General features: G+C 42.5%; 2 protein-coding genes across 9 annotated transcripts in view; one reads left to right on the top strand and one right to left on the bottom strand.

Moving 5' to 3' along the window:
• The window catches only part of fgd4a (FYVE, RhoGEF and PH domain containing 4a), a 37,284-nt gene extending 28,106 nt beyond the window's left edge, over positions 1-9,178 (top strand). For all 7 annotated transcript variants that reach the window (XM_085915274.1, XM_085915273.1, XM_085915276.1 and 4 more), the window contains 14 exons: positions 132-558; positions 3,588-3,677; positions 3,767-3,912; positions 4,075-4,231; positions 4,322-4,460; positions 5,018-5,076; positions 5,148-5,294; positions 5,563-5,735; positions 6,017-6,047; positions 6,153-6,233; positions 6,315-6,440; positions 6,728-6,865; positions 6,954-7,094; positions 7,532-9,178. In XM_085915274.1, coding sequence (XP_085771400.1) covers positions 132-558; positions 3,588-3,677; positions 3,767-3,912; positions 4,075-4,231; positions 4,322-4,460; positions 5,018-5,076; positions 5,148-5,294; positions 5,563-5,735; positions 6,017-6,047; positions 6,153-6,233; positions 6,315-6,440; positions 6,728-6,865; positions 6,954-7,094; positions 7,532-7,792 — 2,116 coding nt within the window. In that variant the 3' untranslated portion in view covers positions 7,793-9,178. The remainder of the gene's footprint in view (positions 1-131; positions 559-3,587; positions 3,678-3,766; positions 3,913-4,074; positions 4,232-4,321; positions 4,461-5,017; positions 5,077-5,147; positions 5,295-5,562; positions 5,736-6,016; positions 6,048-6,152; positions 6,234-6,314; positions 6,441-6,727; positions 6,866-6,953; positions 7,095-7,531) is intronic.
• A 192-nt stretch (positions 9,179-9,370) lies between these two features.
• Positions 9,371-22,990, bottom strand: nup205 (nucleoporin 205). Of its 2 annotated transcripts, none has more exons than XM_085915272.1 (42): positions 22,671-22,990; positions 21,708-21,850; positions 21,419-21,590; positions 21,194-21,338; positions 20,890-21,049; positions 20,565-20,793; positions 20,047-20,211; positions 19,776-19,951; positions 19,566-19,682; positions 19,188-19,325; positions 18,922-19,072; positions 18,609-18,814; positions 18,333-18,515; positions 18,078-18,128; positions 17,617-17,826; positions 17,307-17,544; positions 17,030-17,219; positions 16,827-16,947; positions 16,297-16,378; positions 16,052-16,210; positions 15,839-15,963; positions 15,619-15,733; positions 15,163-15,312; positions 14,985-15,059; positions 14,602-14,759; positions 14,437-14,517; positions 14,131-14,322; positions 13,823-14,024; positions 13,654-13,752; positions 13,389-13,537; positions 13,089-13,280; positions 12,892-13,013; positions 12,677-12,809; positions 12,407-12,533; positions 12,262-12,335; positions 12,044-12,172; positions 11,443-11,569; positions 10,938-11,110; positions 10,720-10,849; positions 10,398-10,526; positions 10,086-10,159; positions 9,371-10,007 (listed from the first exon to the last, which is right to left on the bottom strand). In XM_085915272.1, the coding sequence occupies exons 1-42, from the start codon at positions 22,696-22,698 to the stop codon at positions 9,855-9,857; spliced, it is 5,973 nt and encodes a 1,990-aa protein (XP_085771398.1). In that variant the 5' UTR covers positions 22,699-22,990; the 3' UTR covers positions 9,371-9,854. The 2 variants fall into 2 exon arrangements, with proteins under 2 accessions (XP_085771398.1, XP_085771397.1); XM_085915271.1 differs by having other exon boundaries at positions 16,052-16,216; positions 22,671-22,981.
• Between the last annotated feature and the right edge of the window lie 18 nt (positions 22,991-23,008).

Raw genomic sequence — 23,008 nt, 5'->3', positions numbered from 1 at the left:
AAAGGCTCTCCGCTTTCTCTCCCCCACACTTCCTGATTGACAATGTCAGCTCGAAGAGCTCCTGTACCGACTTCATCTTTTTTTGCATTCACACGATCTTAATCGGCTCGCTTTTTTGTTTGCTCTTGCAGCAACACGGTCAACAAGAGGGACAGCTCGTCTTTCAAACAGAGCAACAAGTCGGCCAACTGCAGCCCCGCCGCACACCGGAATTCCCACAAGTTGACGGAAGCGGCCAAGATTGAGGAGAACCACTCCACATTAGAAGTGGCCTCTTTGTCATCCCAAGTGCAGGATGCTCATATGCCCGCAGCTAACGGGGTGCTAGAGCAGATGGAGCAGGACAAGCAGGAGGAGAAAAAGCCATGCAACGGTGAAATAGTGCAAATAGACAGTACAGAGCTGATTGATGGAGATATGGGACGCACAAACAGGAGGGACGAGGACTCGAGTTCACGCACGGACAGGACTGGTTCAGATAGTTCCCATGAGAATGAGGAGAGTGGAACTGAAGCCAAACAGGAACATGCAAAAGAAGAGGCGAGCACAGAGCAGAAGGTGCGTGCAACACTGCTGTTTGTTGTCATGTGTGTGTCATGTATGCATTGCTTCATGGTCATGATGATCGATTGCAGTATAAAGTGCTAAGATTATATTGGACTCTGAGAGTATGAGTCACTTTTCAAAAATACTGTACAAAATTCCAGACCAAGAACAGTAAACTTCAGACTCGCTCCCAAAATCTCCGACATACGCCTCAGGAACTGGCTTTAATTTTAATATATACACGTCGCACGTGAGTATAAGTCACAGGGTTAGTCAAACTATGAAAAAAGTGCAATTTATACTCCCAAAAATGCAGTATCTGCAAGAAGGCTACGTACAATATACGCATAATGTACATGGAAGTAGTGACATAGGTGAGTTTGCTGATGGGGTGTTAAAGATGTAGCACACATTTTGAATTACCAAAAGGTTTCTCTATCAATTTATATGACAATGTGGACTCGTTCAGATTAACATCCAGCTACACCCATAATTTAGGCTGTCACAATATCAAATATTTCTAATATTGATTCCTGTCTTGATTATTCTATTGAACAATTGGATAAAGATTTATTACAAAATCCCCTTTTCCAGTATTAACTGATTATTGTCACTTATTTGGTATTGTTTCAAGATTAAACAAAGCTAAATAAATACAAATCAAACAACATCACATGAGAAAGAGTGATGTTGAACTGAAAGTTTTGGGGAAACTGTCTTTTATCATTTTGAGGGCTGCTGGTTTGATACACGTACATGTGTGAAGCTGCTACCGGTTCAACTTCATGTTAAATATACTGCAGACACACAGATAACGATTATTTTCATAGTGAATTAAGATGGGGTTTTTTCCCGTAAATTGAGTATGATTCAATTACTAGTTCAGTCTATAACATGAAAATAACACTTTCCCGGGGGACTGCAGAACATATTTACTGGTCAGTGGCTGTCATCAGAGAATCTAGATGATTCCAAGTTAAATAAATCTCTCTGAATGATTAATCACTTAGCAAAATTGTTCATTTGATGAGCTATTACTAGTTCATTGATTGTGACTCCTCTCCTATGCATAACTTACTGAAAATCATATAACATGTAAGCAAAAAGCCTTTGTATCAATTCTCGCAAAATGTTTGGCTCTATCTCAAGACCTCAGAGTTTCATTATTCTGCTAGAATTTTAAGTGATCTTGATGGGAACACCAAAGGCCACTTTGTAATGATATTTATATTTATCGATGGCCTTGTGTGAATCCTCAACTCGAGATTGCAATTCACCAAACTGATATGCCAGAGAAATGACAATGAACATTGGCTTCAAGTTCCTGCTAGTGTAGCCGTGCATGCAGCTGTGATTTGTATAAAAGCTCGTCTGTCTTTATACGTACTGTAATTGACTGGCCACCGGGTCAGGTCTGCCTTTCACCTAATTTCAACAGGATTAGCTTACTCCCACATTTCTGAGCTGGTTTAGAAGTAGAAATTTTGTGGATGGACTGACATTGATGAATACATCATAAGAGGCTCATGACATTTCCTCGACAGTACTGGAGAACAATACAATTAAAGGAATATAATGTTGGTTAAAACAGCAAAGCCCCCGCATGGTGTGAGAGTTATTTTTTCGCAGAGGTCCAACAAATGTTGAATGCTTAAGCAGCTGAGTTAGCCCACGGGAGCTAAGGATTATGTCGCTGTCTACGGATTATAAATATCTCAGGTCCAGATCGATGGCCGCATTCAGAGGAGCCACTGCCTCACTCCTCAGCTGATCTGATCATTGACGTAACATTGAGGTGGAATCTTCCATTAGGTTAAATAAGAGGCTTGATTGCATTACTGATCAGAATACTTCATAATTATCAGTGAAGAACTATACAGAATATACGGTAGCAAATCGTACATTGAGTAGTACAATCATTTTAATTGTTTATGCTACAATTAAAACGGGATTTACTGCAATGTAATATTTTGCGGTTTCACAACACAAACTGTGGCCCCGATATCAGTGTTGACTATACTGAAAATAGCCACATTTATCTGATCTTTACCCAAAAACTGATACTTGGACAGTTGTTTATTGGGTGACATTTGGTTGGGATAGTTTTCTCTAGTTACCTTTAGTTGTTTTCATAAGTGTCTACCTCACAATGCTTGAGTGCCGTTTTTGACTCATTTCTCTTCTTCCCATTGAGAGCCCAGCTGAGCTGTATTCACATTGGTTTCAATAATACACTCTAGTGCTACGTGTTAACATGCAGCGTATGTGCAATCAAACAGCAGATACTCGTGATTGATTTAGTACACTAAAGTACCGTATTGGCCCGAATATAAGACAACCTCGATTATAAGACCACCTCCTCTTTTTCAAGACTCAAGTTTGAAAAAAGCATTTGTCTAGACCCCGAATGTAAGACGAGCCCCCCCCTTTTTCAGTTTTATTTCAATGAAAAAAACCTCGTCTTATATTCGGGCCAATACGGTAAATAAAAATCTTCAATGAATTTTTTAAAATCTTAATCTTATCACTAGCAATTCTTGTTGGTTTTTCTCCCATTAATAGAGGGCAACCATTTCCTCTATGTGTTTACGTTTATGTTGCTGGAAGTATTTTTCCGTAAATACTGGATGTTTTTTTTTTTTTTTTTCACATGACAATCAAAGGCGAAATCAAGGGAGGAATGTCATAACACTAAATGTCAAATCAAATTGCTCTCAAGTAAACCTTGCGCTGCCCGCAGACACTCGAAGGCATTCTTGTATCCGGGAATTGATCTATGTTGGAATGTATTGACATTTGTATTCCTTGAGTCCTTTTTTTTTTAGCATTTTGGCTTTGTATCTTTCACACAAGGGAACATGTCATTAGAGGTTTGTAAAGACAGCCCCCACGTAAGAGCTCCAGACTGATGCCGCAACCACAGTTGTACTTTAATTTAAAATCCTCTCTCCATCTGAGCTGTGTGAGTGTATTGTCTCATTAACAACCAGGATGTGACTTGTACGTGAAATTGCTTTCTAATTTGTCGTCATGGTTTACAGGAGACAAATGAACAGAAACTGCTTAAGATTGCCAGTGAGCTCTTGCAAACAGAGAAGGCCTACGTTACGAGACTCAACTTGCTGGATCAGGTGAGATTTGCTTCATGGCACGTCTTCTGTTTTGGGTGAATCATGTGTCATGAAGTAGAAATGTGATTAAAAGTGCTCTTCCTTTTTAGGAATTTTGTGCCAAGCTCATGGAGGAGGCAAATAAAGGAACATTCCCTGTGGATGTAGTGAAAAACATCTTCTCCAACATCTCCTCCATCAATACTTTTCATAGTCAGTTTTTGCTTCCTGACTTAGAGAAACGGATGGGAGAATGGTGAGCTTGGTGTTTTCAAATGATTTGAGTATTTTGAGTCTTGCAAATAGAGCCACGTGAGGATCATAATTGCTGAAGCCAGCTGAGCTTTAGACTCACACAATCCTCCAGGTTTTGAATCCCACAAAAAAACAAAAAAATGTGCACTCTGCCTACTTGCAGGGAGTCCACCCCTCGCATTGGAGATATCCTGCAGAAGCTCACACCCTTCCTCAAAATGTATGCGGAATACGTGAAGAACTTTGACAAGGCCATGGAGCTGCTGAAACAGTGGAGTGACCGATCTCCGCAGTTCAAGTCTATCATTCAGGAGATACAGGTCCATCAAAAGTTCTTCATTTTTACTTGACAGCAAAGCACAAACTGAAAGCCTCAGCGTGGTTGAAATTTGTTTTCTTGCCGTGTGCAGAGTAAAGAGGCTTGTGGCAGCCTTACACTTCAACATCACATGTTGGAGCCTGTCCAGAGAGTGCCTCGATACGAGATGCTCCTCAAAGACTACCTGAAGAAACTTCCTCAGGATGACCCTGACAGACGGGACGCAGAAAGTAAGAAGAAAAACACTTCTCAGAACACGTAATGGAGATGCACGGGTGCAAATATTTGTGGACCAGGGCCACAGTTGCTCAGGTCTTAGGTAACAACCAATCACAGCTCACCTGCTTTCTGAGTTGAGTAATGTTGCAAGATGAGCCCCGTGATTGGTTATTTGGTGCTCCCCGAGCAACTGTGATGTCATTTTCAGACAGCAAGGGAGATGGATAGTAACGTGTGGATTTTGCTGCTTAATTATTTTTTGCAATATGAATCAGAATGCCGTGTTTAGCCCAGCGAAGGAACATAGAATGAATTATTTTCAGAATTTTTTTCTGGCTTGACTGGCCCTTTAAAACCAGCAAAATTGCAGCACATTTAGAAAGAAAAAAAGAAAACATTTGCGGCGCAGCCCAAGACATATTTATCGTAAGTGTTCTGTCACCAGCAGCAGAGATGCATCTGTCAGATTGCTCTCTTGAAAGGCTCTCGATCAAGCTAAAACATCAACTATCTTATTTATGTGACGTTAAACGTGATTTAATGCCAAGTTTCCCTTCGACTTTCGTAGAATCCTTAGAAATCATCGCCACAGCAGCAACTCACTCCAACAGTGCCATTCGGAAATCTGTAAGTACACCCAATAAAATACTACTCACATTTAAAAACCTTACCACAAGTAGACACTTTTCACTATTCAGGAAAATCTGAAGAAATTGATGGAAATTTACGAGATGCTCGGGGAGGAGGAGGACATTGTTCATGCCTCTAACGAGTTCATCAAAGAAGGTCACATACTGAAGCTGGCAGCCAGGAACACTTCAGCCATGGAGCGATATCTCTTCCTGGTGAGGCCAACACATTGGCAAAATGTGCTGAAGTGACATCTTCTTCTTTTGAATGTAAATTAGCATCCTACTGAAACACTTCCAGAACTAATTAACCAAACATTTTCCATGATGCTTTGATTTCAGGTAGTAGTATTTAAACCATAAAGTCAGATTTTTTTTTTTTTTATAAAAGGTCACCTTTAAGGTTCATGCAGAGTTTAAATCTGTCATGTTTTTCCAATCTTTGTATTGCTGTAATCATTTTCAACTTTTTTTTTTTTTTTAGTTCAACAACATGCTACTGTATTGCGTGCCCAAATTCAGCCTGGGAGGACCCAAGTACACGGTTAGGACGCGGATCGGCATCGATGGGATGAAAGTTCTGGAAACCACCAATGAGGACTACCCTCACACCTTCCAGGTTTCAGGGAAGGAAAGGACTTTAGAGCTACAAGCCAGGTACGTTTGTACATCTAAATAAGAATCCTAGTTATTGCAGTTGATGTCATCATCCGGCCTCTGGAATTAAAATATATTTTACTGGAGCAGCAAATAAGAATCACAACCAAGATGTCTTTTGGTACGCCAAACACTATCATTCACTTAGAAAGAGATGAGAAAAGTCATTGTTCAAATTTAGACCCTATAAATTCCTAAAAAAAACTTTCTGACCACAGCTAACTACTATGATGGTCAGAAGGAAGTTCTCATACTTGAAGTGTTTTTTGTTTTATTTTCAGCTCAGAGCAGGACAAGGCTGGCTGGATCAAGGTAGGTGCGGTGACATCATGGCTATAAAAATCAAACACAGCCTTTCATTGAATTCTATATTTGCTTGAAAGGTTACTGATGTATGTTACATTTGGGGTTCTTCAGGCATTCCAAGAGACCATTGAGGTCTTCCAGCAAAAAAACGAGTCGTTCAAGACTGCATCCAAGGATGTGGAGGACGTGTCGGTTAGTATCACGTACTTAGAGCAACGCCTCATGTTGAGAAGCAACTTACTCAATGTTTTTTGTTTTGTTTTTGTGCTGTAGAATGCTGAGCTGGGGAAGCGTGCTCCTCGCTGGATACGAGATAATGAAGTGACAATGTGCATGAAATGTAAAGAAACTTTTAATGCCCTTACACGGCGGAGACATCACTGCAGAGCTTGTGGCTATGTAAGTGTTTCAAGGTATTCGAGCGGATCTCATTTAGAATTTATTTTGTAATATTTCTCAAATTTCTCCCCACATACCGCATACAAAATAGGTCATTTTAAAAGGACTTGAATGTAGGACTTTAAAGGATGTATATATATATACCGTGCATTTATTCTGTGTTTTTTCTGTCAACATGATGGTGCCAGATTCTAATGTTTCTTAACGGGCTTGTTCCACCATTGTTTTTTTATTTACAATTGTGGCCACTCTTTGTGTCAGTTTTCCTTACTTGTCCTTCTCCCCAGGTGGTGTGCTGGAAATGCTCCGACAACAAGGTGCCGCTGGAGTACGATGGCAACAAAGTGAACAAAGTGTGCAGGGACTGTTATTCCATCCTAACAGGAGAAACAATTGCGGAGGGCAAGAAGAAAGGCATCCTGGAGGTGAGCAGAGAAACATCTAAAGGAGCATCACCAGTTGTGGAAGAGCAGCCCATGTTTATTTGTGACCTTTTTTTTTTTTTTTTTTTAGATTGAGGCAGCTCAGTTCACAGGCAGCAGCATCATGTGTGGCTTCTTGCAGTACTGTGAGAAGAACAAACCTTGGCAGAAGGTGTGGTGTGTTATACCTGAGAAGGAGTGTCTGGTGCTCTACCTCTACGGAGCTCCTCAGGTAAAAAGAATAGAAATGTCAGTTCTTGAATCCGTCAACAACGGAACCAAATGTGGCAAATGTATCATCAAGCTGGAATTCAGGGGATTAATACCAAAAGATTGCCTTTGATTGTATGATATCATTCAATTTTACATTTAATGTTGGACGACTTTATGGCAAATATAATGGCTACATCATATATGGCAAATGTGCTGTCATAGAGCTTCATTTGAACCGGCCACTCGGTTCAACGGGTGTCTTCAACAGAAAAAAAAAAAAAAACAGAACAGAAAACCAATCATTTTATATTTCCTAACGGGTTTTAATGGCTCTGAATATGTAATATGTGAACATGTAAACTGATACACTTTAAATGGAGGCACCTGAGTTTAAATGTGATTCTAGATTGCTACCTAAACCAAATTGTATTTATTAACCCATTAAGTTTTTGGTAGGACGTGAAGGCCCAGAGCACGATCCCGCTGCTCGGCTATTCGGTGGACGACAACAGCCGCCCCGCAGAGCCCCAGGCCAGCTTCCGCCTCTCCCAGTCCAAGTCCGTCCACAGTTTTGCCGCTGAGAGCGAGGAGCTCAAGCAGCGCTGGCTCAAAGTGATCCGCGTGGCCGTGACGGGCGAGGTGCCCGAGCGCCCTCACGCCAATGGCAGCAACATGGCAGACGGCGCCGCGCAGGAAGCGGCCTCGGACAGCTCGTAAACTCCCGCCGGGAGTTTGTCTGCAATTTGTGCGACTGAGGTCACAAACACTTCCTCTCTTTGCTGGGCCAAAAAGGACAACGCAAGTGCTGGATAAACTGCCTTTTTCCTCCCAATGCTTTCTTGTTTTGGATGACTTCCAGAGCTGTGCTGGATCACTAATTGAACACTAGGACTGAGATGCTTTCTGTGTCAGTGTTTCCTTGAGCCTGTGGACTTGTACTGCACCATCTACTCAGTCTTAACTGTACACTATCAATGTCTAAAGGAACAATTACAATTGTTTTTTTTTTTTTTTTCTGCTCCTCAGCTTGTTTTTATAACATAGGAAAAAGAAAACACGGTGAGATAAAAACTGTTAGTACATTATTCTCCCTCCTGAACCCTGTGAATAAGATATTTGCATCGTTCATACTCATATTTGACTCTTTAGGGTAAAGCCACGGAATACGAAATGGGTCGTTATGCTCGACAGGTCATTTTGCACCTCACACGCAATGATCAGTTTGGTATAAACTGCACGTTTTTTCAATTCATGATTGAAGTCAATAACTATAATTGCTCGTATATAGCCAACCTGGATCATTTAGATTTTAATTACAAAATAAACTGCAACAAGTACACTATTTCAATCAATAATTATATATCAATATCCCTGAAATTTGTGATGAGCTCTAATGACCCGAATGAAGAAAGAAAATTAATTTAGCCTTTTCAGTTACACTTCCTCCACTTTGTGCAGCCACAGCCTAAGAATAGGACCCTTCATGTTAATCTAACCATGGCAAACAAATACATACCCCTTGAGCATGCTGTCTTAGCTAAATCGCAACGAATATTGCTATATTTCCCTTCTTTTTGTTTGTTGATCAAAATAGGAGCCGTGTGTTACGGTGCAGTGCATCAAGAGCTGATAGCCTCAGCCAGTCGCGTGCAGGACTGAATGGTTCAACTAATGACTGTCGTCTGCATGGAGCAGCTTCTTTTTAGACGCAAATGCACAATCAAGCTGTTGCAAGAATTGTAGATGTTTTTTTTTATTAAATTAAAGTAATTGTATTATTTAAGTAATTTATAGATGACGAGGAGGAGCATGAGCTGTCAGAAAGTAGCACAAACCTTTCTCCAGAAGGGGGAAAAAAAAAAAATCCACATTTTTACAAGGTGTTTTGCAGTGAGACAACATGCAGTGGTTGTATGGACTGACAGAGGGGATGGATGTGCCTATTTTTTTTTTTTTCTAATTCTCGTCTTGATATCCAGATGAAATAAGAGCACAACACAGGTTCTGAATGTACAGCCAACATTTGTTTGTATGTGTGCATCTTCTTACCCCCAAATGTTTCAGAATTGTACAACTACATTAAATATTTGTGGCTCCAGCTCATTTGTAGTGTGATTTCAAGTTCTTATGACGACTCGTGTATTGTCGCACAGAATACAAATTAGAACAATGTAAGAAGTATGATGTCAGAATTGAAATTTTACCAAATGAAATTCAAGTTTCCAACCTTTCTCTCCAAATAGTTTGGATTCACATGAAATAAAAAATTGGCTATGCTTGAAAAATGACTGCACGTTTTCCATGGAAATATTTTCTTGAGTACATATTTAACAAGTAATTTTCACATAACCAAAATATTACATCATCCACAAAATATTGACTATTGTAAAACTGCTGGAAAAGATGGGGATATTTACCATGTACATCTTTTCCCCTCAAAGTACATCACTCAAATTGGTTTTTTTCTCAAAATAGGATTTGTAAAATTAGTCTTTTTTCCCTCAACGTGGAATGTTTTCTATGCTTTTTTCACATCACTGTATTGTTGAAAAATCTCAGTCAAATGGAATCATTAAGTTGTATAGAAAATGTATTTGCACACACAAAAAAGACAAATCAAACCAGCATTCTTAAACTATTTGTGTACGAGTTAATTTCCTGTCTATTAAAGAACAGTCCTTGCAGTGTAAGCCAACATAATCACAGAAAGATATTCTGCTATTGCTGTCATTTTGGCTTGGTGTAATGTTGTACTAAAATTGTCCAGTATTGAAAATTCTCAGCTTTTGGGCTGCCTCAAGAGGCCTCGGATCCTGCGTACGAGAGCCTGAATGAAGGTGTAGCGTGAGCGCACTTGACTGTACAAGCCTTCTACCTCCAGAAGTTTTCTCTGGAGAGCCTCTCCAAAACCAGCAGCCATGTCACTCTTAAGCTGCAAACCACAGGAAAAAAAAAAAGGGCTTTAAGTGCTGGAGCAGTATTACGTGCTTCCTTAAGTTTCATTTCTTACCAAGTCCAGATCTTGCTGAGAAACCCGCGAGATGGCTCCACGCCCGCTGCTTGCTTGCAGGCTGCTAAACGAGTCTGGAGGCCGTAAAAAAAGGGGGTTCAGGGGGAATGCAATAACAATCAACAATAAAACGTTTTCTCCATTGCATTTCAACGGCCGTCAATCACAAGCAGACTTTGGCTATTCACAGGCAGGCTATGTCTCTATCAAATCCGAATGTTTGTTTGCCTTTATCAGCTATTGCAACGAAATGTCATTACGGGGTATTTAAGAAGACAATTTGAGTACTCGACTAGTCTTTACAATCCTTACCGTTGCCAAGGCGAGATTGATACAAAGTGGTTCCGGGCAGTAGAGAATCCTTTGGGTCTGTGGGGGTGCAGTGTAACAGGTAATACTCGAGGTGGCGCCACAACACAAATAGACATGTCTCGATGATGTCTATGAGGGGGGTGGTTAAGGTTTGTCGACAGTACACCATGAGAACATTAGGTGCTGTTGCTAAATTGGATTTAGTCCTTCACATCAGAAAATCAGATGCAAGCTGGAGGATCAGCCGAGATTGTGATATTCTACATGTTTTGTGTTCTCTCTAATATGAGCTCGTGAAATAGGAGGTCTGCATGAAGGATACAGGAGCAGAGGGCCAGCAGCTTGGCCCTATTGTTGATGAGTTGAACCAGCCTTTTGTTGGCCAGCAGACTTCTTTGCACCGATGAGATTTTCTCCACCCCTCCTGAACTGGACACCAGGCCTTGGCACAACTACAAACGACACGACACGTCTGCTTAGATGATGCACATTAGAGTCAGACTTGCAATAGGGTCCCCGCCTGGCCTTGTCCGTCATTACCTCCTTGAGCTCCTCGGGGGGCAGCTGATCCAAACTCTGCAGCTTGCCCAGACTCTGCCTGTGACTCTGGTGAAAGTGGAAGAAGTCGGCAGTAGTGTTCTTCAGCATGAAGAGCACCAGGCCCAGGCTGGGAGCTCGTGAGTACGCCACGTTGGGCTGGCTGGACGTCAGATCTACGCACATAACTCATGTTTCACCAGTGACATTTTAAAGATAGTAATTTCTCAATAATAACAACATGCACTGGAATATTATACGCCATTAAGCATGATGAAACTTGTCTTTCAATTCAAATCTGATTTTTCTTGGTAATCGTGACTACCGCACGCCCCACCCAGCCGCCCATTTATTCCACAACTACACCCATAATAATTACAAACGCCAAAAAATCAGCCCAAGGCTATTGCATTGTGTTCAGCTTTCAAAGTTCCTCAGCATAATGACTGACGAGGACAAGCAGCATGTTCACATTCATTCATTCATGGATTCCTAATGAGGGTCTGACCTGCGCGTCCTCCGTCCCTGCCAGCCGGTTCGCTGCCAAATGGGCTAAACAGGCAGATAGTGAACTGGGCCTGAGCCGAGCTCTGCAGCAGCAGAATTTGGCAGTACTCCATGATGTTAGCGCACACCTGAGGTCAGAGCCCAGAACACGTCAATAATATGACAGTGATGTGCAGAACTCTTAAGATATTCAGAGAAATTCCAGTATACAGTGGTCATAATATAAGCGAATTTAAATTTTACGTTTAATTTAGAAACTATAGACATCACACACACACACACACACACACACACACACACACACACACACACACACACACACACACACACACACACACACACACACACACACACACACACACACACACACACACACACACACACACACACACACACACACACACACACACACACACACACACACTGCTGACATTCCTTTATCTGTTGGATTAAATTAAAAGGGTAATGGAAAAGGTGGAATCAAAAGTCTTTTCCACTTTACTATACCTATAAATTTTGCATGTTGTACTTCACCCTGGTTAACTATCAAATTTTACAATGATGCAATCAACTTTTGGTTAACCAATCAGGGCACCTCCTACCTGTTGCATGGCCACCTCCATCTCCTCCTTTCTTTCTGCCGAGTCTCCAGCTGCAGTCACCTCCGCTTGCTTCAGTAACCTCTCTCGCTCACTGCCTGCCAGGCGGCTGAGCAGCAACAGGCATAATCGCTTGGAAAAGAAAAAGAAATACAGCACAACGTTCTCACAAGAAAAGCTAAATTTATACTTTGAGCTTTTGACACAATAATCAAGCTAACCTGGAATCTATTGATGTGACCTTGAAACTCCATTAGAGCACCACCATTGACCTCGCCGGCCATCTCGGGACCCCCTGAGAAATAGCGTCCAAATGTCATCTATTTTATGTTCATTTGTTAATGATTTGCTGTATGCTGTTGATACCTGGTAGAGCCGTCTTACTGATGATACCAGTAAGCAAAGAGAGCTCCTGCAACGCTCCTAAACTGAGCTCTGGACAGCGCAACAGTGACTGGATGGTGTCTGCGTGGACTATCAGCCACTGAAGAATCTACAAACAACACAAACATTTATTACACAAAGACATAAACACAGGCAGCCTCCAAAAGAGTTACATACACTCAACAACCAACCTCACTCAACACGAAAACTATGCAAGCAAATTGAAATTATGAGTTTTGTCAGCATTCTCACCTGTGCTGCCCCTTGCTGGTGATTCATAGTGGTGGAGGTGAGTATCACCTGGAAGAGCCTCAGGGTGGGTAAAAGAATTTGTCTATAACGGTCCATAGGGCTGGGTATGAAACCTGACGGGTCCCTCATCATCCTGTACCCACCAAGAGATATATTCAAGTCAGTTGGAGGAGGAGAGGTGTTTCTAATGAAGCAGGAATGCGTGTGACTTTAACCTGTGAGCTTCACTGTCAGGTATCATGTCAAACACTTGACACTCAATTAGCTGTGCTACCAGACCACAGCGGAGTAGTTCGACAGCACCTTGGTTCGTCTTGGCCACACGAGTTAGCAGGGCCTGTAAACACATCGCTGGCGTTGAGACGTCTTACCAATAAACTACGGTGAACAAATATATAGAATGCCTCTTCACCATCTTGCTCTCATATATGTAGAGTGGCTTGAGGAGGGGAGGCTGAGGTGTGAGCAGAGCCTGCAGGGCCGTGTCGTCCTGTCGAAGGCTCTCCACTAGCGAGCGCAAGTAGCCGCTGTTGCAAACAAACACCAGCCACTGGTTCTGGCGGTCGATGGACAGGATTCGGTCAAGCACCGCCAGCGCTAGCATCTGAGAGACATTATTGTCATTGGATAAGATTTCAGTGATACGTTGACTTACACTTTTCTTTCTGTATTGATTGTAGAAAACTCGGAGGGTACAGACACTTAAACATACCCTGCTAATTTCATGGCCGTCACATGCATCCCTGCATACCACCTCCATTAGTGCTCTGCCGTAGCTCTCGATGATAGTGAGGTTCTCCCGCTGTAGTTTGGAAAAGCCATCTTCAGGGGCTGTGAGACGCTCCCACATTGCCTTCCCAGCTAGAAGGACACACCGAGAAAGTGAAGGGGATGGTTAGATTTACATAACAAAAGTAGGTGAAATGCTTCATAAAAAAACTGATGATCAGATGTGTGTGCGTGTATTTTTGCTTTACCGGATTGTAAAGTATCTGGTTCCTCAGGCTTTTGGGCAATTTGAAGGTAGTACAGCAAAGAGCCATACAAATGTGCACGTAGACGCTGGTAGCCTCCACCTTAAAATGTAGGCGACAATCTTACAAATTGCATAAGCAGAGTTTGAAGATGGTGAAGGTTGATAACCACCTGTAGAAAGGATGAAATCCAGCAGCTTGCGAAGGATAAGATGAAGGGCGGAGTTTGCTATTGAGGCAAAACCAGATGAGGATTCTAATCCGGCCCCTTGTTGATGTTCGGACGACACTGATTGGCTGAGGTGGGCAGTCAGGGTGAAAACAGCACCAGCTACAATGGGCATCAGTTCTCCCGCCGCATCCTCAGATAAAACCTAGGTGACAAAAATTACATCAAATATAAGTGGAAGTTCATTATTCACACGTGTGTGTGTGTGTGTGTGTGTGGGGGGGGGGGGGGGGGGGGGGTTCATTATCAACCTTGTCATGCAGGTCTAAAAGCAGGTCTCTAATGATTAGTTGTCTCTCTTCGACTGCTATGAGGTCAGCGGGGCAAGCGGTCAACAGCGTCTCCACGAGGCTCCTCCAGGACTGCAGCGCATGTCTCTTTGCACTGAGACTTCGTCGGACACGGTTACGTTCCACCACCTGCTGTAGGATGGAGTTCACCTCCTAGGAAAACATAGTGCTTTAATTGAGGTTAAACGATGCAACGCATGATGTACTCCGACCACATACGAAATGAAAAAGTAAAATCATGGTCCTGTCTATTTTCAGTTCACCTACCTCCATTAACAGTGGTCTCTGTCCTATAGCGGCCATCCCTTGCAGAGCATTCACCTCAGCAACCAAAACTCTATGTAGCAACTGTGAAAGACAATTTAAATATGATAATTTGGTGATGTCTTCGCAGCAAGGATTCTGCGCCATAAATGAAACCAATAAACCCACCTTCACATTGCACACGGTGTGTCCTTGCTCGTTGACGTGTTCACAGTTGGAGATGACTTGTTCTACCTGAGTGCGCTCAAAAAAGTCCAGCTGCAGCAGCTCAGGCATGTCTTGGCTGAAGTCGATGGCGTCCAACACACTCAGCAACTTCCTGCGTACTGGTTACATCAAACAACAAGTGGACAAGTGGTTAAGTCCATCACCTGAGATGCCCAGGCAAAACAATAGTATTCATGACATTTCCCTTCATCTCTGAGAAGTGGGAGGAAAAGTGAAAGAATAAGAAATATTGAGGGAATTGATTTTGTCAAATCAAATGTGTAAAATATGCTGGTTTCAGTGTGACATGTTTTTACTGGAAAGGTGAATAAAAATATACATACCTTTGGAAACATAGTCAAAATGTAAGAATCCGCTGACTGATCTAGTTTCTTCCTCCATGCCGGTTTCTCCTTCAGCTAAAAAGACAAAATCAACAAAAGCATATAATAGGTTTATCTGTTTCAGTTTTAGTGAGCAAGTGGATAAATGGATAAAATTACACAGGGACATATGTAGCACCTGCATGCTGCGAGTGTGGCTGGTCATCAAGCAGCAGGTTTACGAGGCGCTGTGTATGTGAGCGCTGGCGGTTCAGTGATGTCACCCTTAGCTCAATTGCTGCTGTTTTCATGAGCCAGGACATCTGGGACAGGGCAGCAATCTGGTCCCCTGAGAACGGCATGCATCAAAACAAGATTTTCAAACAAAACTTACAAATGTGACTACGGTTCTATAAATCCTGAATGTCCAGCAGAGGCGGTGCTGAAAGCACTAAATGTTGTTCCCTTCACGCAAACACAGTTCAAGTATGCATACCAAAAAAAAGTCACCCTGGATGACCCGAGACAGGTTAACGTTCTGGTGTCACCAGAACGTTTTTGTATGCTATCAAACTCCATAAGGGCGAATGGAACCTTCAGTCTTTTAAGCACAGCCTCTGGCAGCCAATAGAGCCAAAATCATGGATGTACTTGCCAGGGAGGATGAATGGTAGGTGCTGCAGATGTGAGAAAAGAAAGTCCTGGCTTGTCCTCAAATAGCGCATTGTGGGTCCAGATGTTTCAGAGCAAGCGCACAGCTGGTATATCACCTGTAAATACAATAAAAGAACATTCACTAAGACATTTAAGTGCATCCAATCGCCATTGTGAAGTACCAATTGTCAAGGAACTCTACGCGAAAGGCGAAAGCTTGCCTGGTAGCAGAGCTCAGCCAGGTGTGGAGCCTTTTGAGTGAGAGCAGGGCCTGATCTTTTCTCAGTGCCCCTCTGCAGGAGACTCAGGATAGCATGCAGGCAACTGCGCGGGCACCCTAACACACCTGCAAAATACAGCTATTAATGCACTGCTGTCGATTTTTTGCTGGATATCACAAGAGAAGGTCCTGCGATCAATGTCAACATCTTCACCTGGATCTTGAAGGTTGGTGGAGGACACACGCTTCTTGACGTCATAGCCCAGTAAATACAACGCCAAATTGGGCGTCTTCATTTCCAAAGAGGTGATGAGAAGGTTAAGGATATGAACCTGTGTTTCATGTCGGATTTGTGCCACCTTCTTTGGGACATCTGCATCTACAAGTGTAAAGAGTCTGGTCATGGCAGATAATGAAACACATTTTTTGAAGAGGTAAGACAAGAAGCTGGTGATGCACCGTTTTCTGTCTCAGTTCCTTCTTCTGCCTCGTCATTATCCAGACACTCCACAAAGCCTGCCATCAGCTTGTCACTCACAACCTAAAGGAAACAGAAAAATGTTTAACTTGATCCTACCAAAGACATGACCCACAGCTATTGTGAAGTTGAAGAACGACAATAACGACAACTGTGCGTCTCACTCGACTTCACTTAAGGTGACTCCATTACAACGACTGAACCATTTCCTTGACTCCCGACATACAACACGTCTGCACAAGCGCAGTAGGAAAAGCATATAACAAATGCATATAGCAAATTGATAAATGCTAAGCAACCTCGCATAGAATCTTCAGGAATACCTGCACTGATGCAATACAAACACAACCCAAGATTTTGATCGACACCATCAGAGAATAAGTCAGGTTTTTTTTTTTTGCAATCGGATAATTTTCGATATTGTGCCAAGAATCAGATGGGGAATATTCTTCTAATATTTCAGTTTTGTTTAACAACATCACCAATATCTTTATGAGACACTAGAATATACCTGGTCATGTGTAAAATCTCCAACAAGCCTTTCTTGAATGTTTGGGTAGTTTGCAATGCGGCGCAAGATCTTGGCACTGCGGAAGGCAGCCTCAGGGTTGGAGTCATTGTGGTAGAGATACCTGACAGCAAACAAAATCGTATGAATAATTTGAACACCGCACCACCACCGGTTTTGATGATGAGCGCTGGCTTCCTTTTTACCTGGCCACATTCACAATGTGATCTGCTTTGCGGGTTTGAGGACTGACCCCCTGTAGAAGCTGCTCTAATGGGGACACCAAAAGAGAAGCCTGGCTTTCTCTGAGGAGATCCATGAACACCACCTCCTTCTGCAGGGTCAGGTCTAGTAGGCAGAGGCAGTGCAGTACTGCAGATTCCAAATGCTTCTTGCCTGGAAGACAAGATTGCATTGCATCACACTCAAACAGTCACAAACGTTATCAATGAGATTGTGACAGCAGCCTGCATGTTCTCTCACCAGGAAAAGGGGCATAGGTGTCCAGCTGGCGTACCCCCTCCTCTAGCACGCTGAGGCAAAGCGCCAACATGGGCGAGTCATTGAGCAGGTGGAACATGATGCTGTGGCCCGGTGGCTTATGAGTTGGGACTTGCTCGCCCTGGAGCTCCACCATCTCTTGGACAAAGTCTGACGGCTGCGGCTCGTAATCTCGCAGCAGCTTGTGGAACACTTCGAGTACATTGTCGGCTACTTCCCACTGGTAAAAGGCAAAACCGAATGAGTATACGTGCGTAAAATCGACAAATCTAAACAATGAGTTGCAGAACACCTTCTCTTCTGGACGTCGATATGCTCTGGTGGGGAAAGCTAGGAAGATGGTGTCACGCAAGAAATTCAGGTATGGCTGGAAGCCTGGCACACGCAGCCCTGCACCCAAATTGAGGGGAATGCTGCTCTCCACCAAGGTACTTATTAGATGACAGAAGCCTCGTGTCAGAGGGTACTCCTCACAGCTCGACTCAATCTCATTAAGCTCCACCTGAGAGAACAGGATAAGAAAGCAAATTGCCCGGCAAATGAGGTTGGAGTTTGTATAAGAATCTTCAAGGTATTGGAATGTCATTATGTTACTGATGAGTACACATTAAAAGATGTGCAACTGTCTAATGAATATGTTTGAAGTCCCATTTTTACAAAAATGCAACTTACAAAACCTATTAATACCCTTGCATATTTCTCTTTAGCAAAACGCTGATCTAGACACTATGCAAGTGTATCAAGTTGACTTACCTCAATTCCTGCTGCCTGTCTTTGTCCTTGAGCACGGACCGTCTGAAGGATCTGTAGAGGGAAAATAAAACTATATGATATCCATCTCAAATTTTATATTGCAAAGACTCCTGCCTCCAGCATTTTGAGGCAGTCCGGAGCCCTACTTAAATTTAATTCTTTGTTAATTTCACATCACAAATCCATATTCTGAGCATTTATCGATTTGACAATAGTCTTGAATGCATTCCAAAAAAATAAACTATAAAGTTCAACCTGTGTGTACTCTAGTGACTGCCAGAGTGAAGCGGCAATTTCAGGAGATTTGCCGAAAGCTGCCAGGCAGCGAAGAAGCTCAGCTTTTAGGACAGGTGGAACACTGCACTGAAGCAAACCCAGCATCACCACCACAGGAGTCCACTGGGGGTGCTCACACAATGCCAGGCGAGCATTTTCACTCTAGGAAAAAAAAACAAGAAAACATACACATTGACACAACATTCTCAGGTCAAGGTGTGCCTAAAATATCATAAAATGGACAAACAAAAATACCCATGCAATTATTGTAGTGAGTAACTGCAAAAATGAGGTAAGTCCTTCCAGTTCTCGTTGAGTGATACCCCGAAGCGGTGGGTGACGATAATGAACTGCATCAGGGTTTGGTAGGTCTCGCCGCAAATTCTCATGGTAGAGCATGAGGGAGTGGAAAAAATGCTCCCATGATACTGGACAGCCTGCGACTCCCTGGATGTTATCAGCTGCATGAAAGGACATGAGAGTAATTGGTGTCCAATGTTATGAGATAATATGCAATAAAATTAAAAGAATCAGCTTGAGGTGAAACCTTTCATTTCGTTCCTCTTACCATGTGAAGGTCCGTTGGTCTTTAACAGGCTGAAGCAGTAGTGTGCACATTGAGGACCATTGGCAAGACCTTTCAGCATCCGCAAATAGGAGATGTAGAGTGTGGAGGGCAGAAGATCCCCCATTTGGCGCACAAACTTGGACAGAACCACCTACATTCAACGCATCAAAAGAAAAATAGAAAATTGACAACAAATACAACTCATCTAAGGAGATATAGGTTAAGACTTTGATGCTTATTCTGGTAATATGGAAAAATAAGATTACCTGTTTATGTGGAGGCCTTTGCAGTGCCATTCCCAGGTAGGATCCTTGCAGTGAGTTGTGCTGAAGGGACTCTGTGGGACACCAGAACTCCAGGCCCAACTCCATCCCAAATGGATCCTTATTGTAGAACTCTCCTATCTGGATGTAAAAACAACATTAAGTCACATCTGGAATAAAATGCGTTTTTGAAGTTGTAGCTGCTGTGAATTCCACCACTGACATTTTAGAATAAATTTAGAATTGTGGTTTTAATTTGAAGTAATCGACAATGACAAAGCGTTATCTTATTAATATTGAAGATCATACTTCTAAAATCGTGAGTGTAAATACAGTATGCATGATGTTAAGTGTGTGCGTGTGCCTTTGTAGGAGACTTACAAGCATCATGAGGTGGTCCAAGTCTTTGCGCAGTGATGATGGAGGCTCATTGTCCATTTGTAAAGACATATGCATCAAGCGGGCATCCTCATCAGCACGGTTACGGAGATGCTTCACCTACAAAAGCATTCAAAACCAAACCAATTGACTTCAACTTGGCAAGGAATGTCTTCAATCTTTCACTACAACTAAAGAAATGTGACAGCTCACCTTCATTGGCATTAGTGCCAGAAAATCTGTGATGAGTGAATGGAGGCGGCGGATGTAAAACTCCTCCAGGAAGAAACTCTCACAAGCGAGCATACCCTCTTTAATAAAGAGGAAGACATCTCCCAGGACAGCCTGGTCTGCCAGCGCCTCGTCTGCCTCGGTGAACTCCACGAGGACTGGCCAGAAAAAAATGTGAAATGTCTTACATTTCAAAAGCACCTACATCAAAGCTTGTAGTAATCTAAATATCCCAAAAAGATGTGATCCTAACCTGCACCTTGTGGCAGCTGGGACAGCACCCTCAAAGAAAGAGCCCAAGTTAGGCGACACACAGCCTGCAGGCCAGGAAGCTTCCATGGCTGGCTGTCCATCAAACGACTGTGCAGTGCTGACACATATTGTCTCTCTGAGAGCAGCGGTAGTGCCTGGAGCAGATCTGAAGATGGAAAAACACACACTTAATATTGAGTTACATTCAATCCGGTCAATCATGTCGTCTTTCATATTGAGGTTAAACTGTGTAAAAATCGCGCTGAGGATTGCAATACTTGCAGCATCCCACAATTATTTAAGTCTTAATGGGTAGGCTGGCGATGCATGATATGTATGTTGTACTCTTGTTTATTTTAACGAACCTTTCACCGAGGGCATAAGAATATAAAGAGATCTACACAAAGCTATGCACCGATTTTCTACTTTGAGTTAATAGCTAATACAATATTTGAAAAATAACTTGAATACAGATTTCATAGAAATGTTCAAACTGTTCTAAGCTTCAACAATTCTCACCTTCTCTGTCTTCAGTGCCTTGCTCAATGAAGCTGACATCCAAACAGTACATCAGTGCCATGGCCAGAGCCAGGTTTGCACTATCCAGCGAGCCATCGGCTTGAGCCGATACTGTCTCCAAGTAGCCGATGAGAGCCAGGGTGTCATCTTTAGTTAAAGGTGATTGGCAGGTCCATGCAAACAGGCTGTCTGCAAGGGCCTGCCTGCATTCTTTAATAAGGTCTGAAACCTGGGGGCGGGGGGTCAAGTTGGTATCATGTCAATTACAACCGGAAAAATCAACCATGACCAAATAATAGCTTTAAAAATATATATGTACTCCTACCTCCTTTCTGTGCTTTTCATTGCCCAGGCCTCGCTCCTTCTGCAGCCGCTCAAACTCGCGTGTCAGATTGATCTCATTTATTAAGGTCAGGATGCGCCTGGTCAATCCCTGGCTCATCAATTCATCTGTGAAATGTGTCGTCAAAGACACCAGCTCTTCACTAAATGAGGCGGGAGGCAGGGGAAGAAATCCAATCAAAAATGTTTTCAAATTAACGCCAGAGATTGTGAACGATCCATACCTGTAATATACTGTACATGCAGGAGTTATTGAATCAACCTGCAGAATAACTGTCAGCAGTTACCTGAGGTCCAGAGTGAATGTCTTGCCGTGACGTGACTGGATAAGTGTGCGCAGAGAGTTGGCCACACAAAGCTTTCCATCCCAATAGAGGAGCACTGCCACCAAACCACGTGTCAAACCTGGAAAGTGTGACTGTTGCTGCTCAGCTGGGGGAGAAAACATAGACCGTCAAACACCATGACTTTTTATATCTATTCTAAAACGTTTATGTTGTTTTTGTAAGGACCTGCCAACAAAAGCTCCACAGCTGCCAATTCTCCAATGTCAAACAAATCACTGACGATGAAGGACTCTGAAAGAAGCTGCTCTGGAAGGAGTCGGGATCCCTGCTGACCCTGAATGGCGATGCCTTCTGTGCTGGCTTTCCGCACCTTCTCTCTCTGCTCTGCACTCTTTGGCTAGAAATGAGGAAGGAGAGGATGTTGGATGTTGCATGCTCATCATGTGGGGTACTGTAGAAAAAATGCATGCAATACAATGACGCTAGGGGGGTTATAGTAAATGCATGGCCTCACCGGGTTCTTAAAGAGGGATAGAAAGTGCGGCTTGTGTTTTTTCAATTGAAGGTCGAGCAGATGAAAGCTCTCTGGCTGTCTTCTCAACACAGCGCCCTCCACTGTCTCCCATAGTTCCTTTAGTGGCCCCCACAGACTGGCTCCTACATAATAATAGATGTCCAAGGTCAGGTACACAACATACACTACAGAGGATATTCGGCTTTCAGATGACATTTCAGGATGAACTTAAAATTCACATTAACCTTTGTAGTTGAAGTTAATTTGACCCCCTCATAACTTGTGAATTCACATGTAGACTAGTAGTGAAATTTGTTGTAGATATTGTCGTTGAGCTCGAGAGAACAGCAAAAACTACTAAAACATTGAAAACTAGTGTTATTCTTTTCACTACCAAAACCGATCTGAGCAAATAAATAACTACATGGTCAGCTAAACGGGGTAGTAGTGAAATCCTTCTTATTTTAATATAATAATTGAAGAAAAGTTAGGCATTTACTACTTCCATTGATTGAGCATCATGTTTGTTCGGTTGCCTCTATTTCTACAGAAAATCAACAGGCGTTTATCCGACAAGTGCTCAACAAACCAAGTAAACACACCATTGAGGGACTTCTCATAAAATATTCTACTTGTGCAAGTACTTGTTGAATTGAGCAGATGCGTTGACATGACATATGCGAGTATGGAGACAATGAAACGCCACCCAAACATGTAGTTAATCATTATGAGTTAAGATTTCATCAAAACAAGTCAAGCTATCTCCATGTATCGGTATACGCATTAGCAGCGTTAGCCTAGCAGCCCAAGCATGAGCGCAAGGCTCACCATGCGGTAGTTACTTTTGAAACACAAGGAGATCACGTCTTCAAAAGATATGGAAATATAGAACGAAAGGCTTTATTCCTGTGTTATCGCCCGATAAACGAATACAATGAAACGTTCAAAAATTGTGGTTCATACCCGAATTTACCGCCATCTGCACCGCCATGACACAATGCGAAGGGTGGGCGCGACACTGGGCCGTCCGTGAGTGCCTGTATGGAATTCAAAACATCAGCGCTTTCTTTAAGATATTCCTTAAATAATGTTTTTCTTAACCATATATTTTAAATAGATGCTCAAATAGTGGTTTTATTTTGTAATAATTGAAAATGTGACCACAATTTGTTACAATTCTATCAGGCAGCGTCTTGGGATTTTTTTTTTATAGTAAATCTATTCCACCATTGCTCGCCGTAAATTTTCAATTTATGGATTATTCGTTTTACTTCCATGTATTGACATTTAAATTATATATA

This window comes from Syngnathus leptorhynchus, chromosome 6, assembly GCF_054491065.1.
Source record: "Syngnathus leptorhynchus isolate UIUO chromosome 6, UIUO_Slep, whole genome shotgun sequence".
Lineage (NCBI taxonomy): Eukaryota > Metazoa > Chordata > Actinopteri > Syngnathiformes > Syngnathidae > Syngnathus > Syngnathus leptorhynchus.
This window is presented reverse-complemented; position numbering and strand designations above follow the sequence as displayed.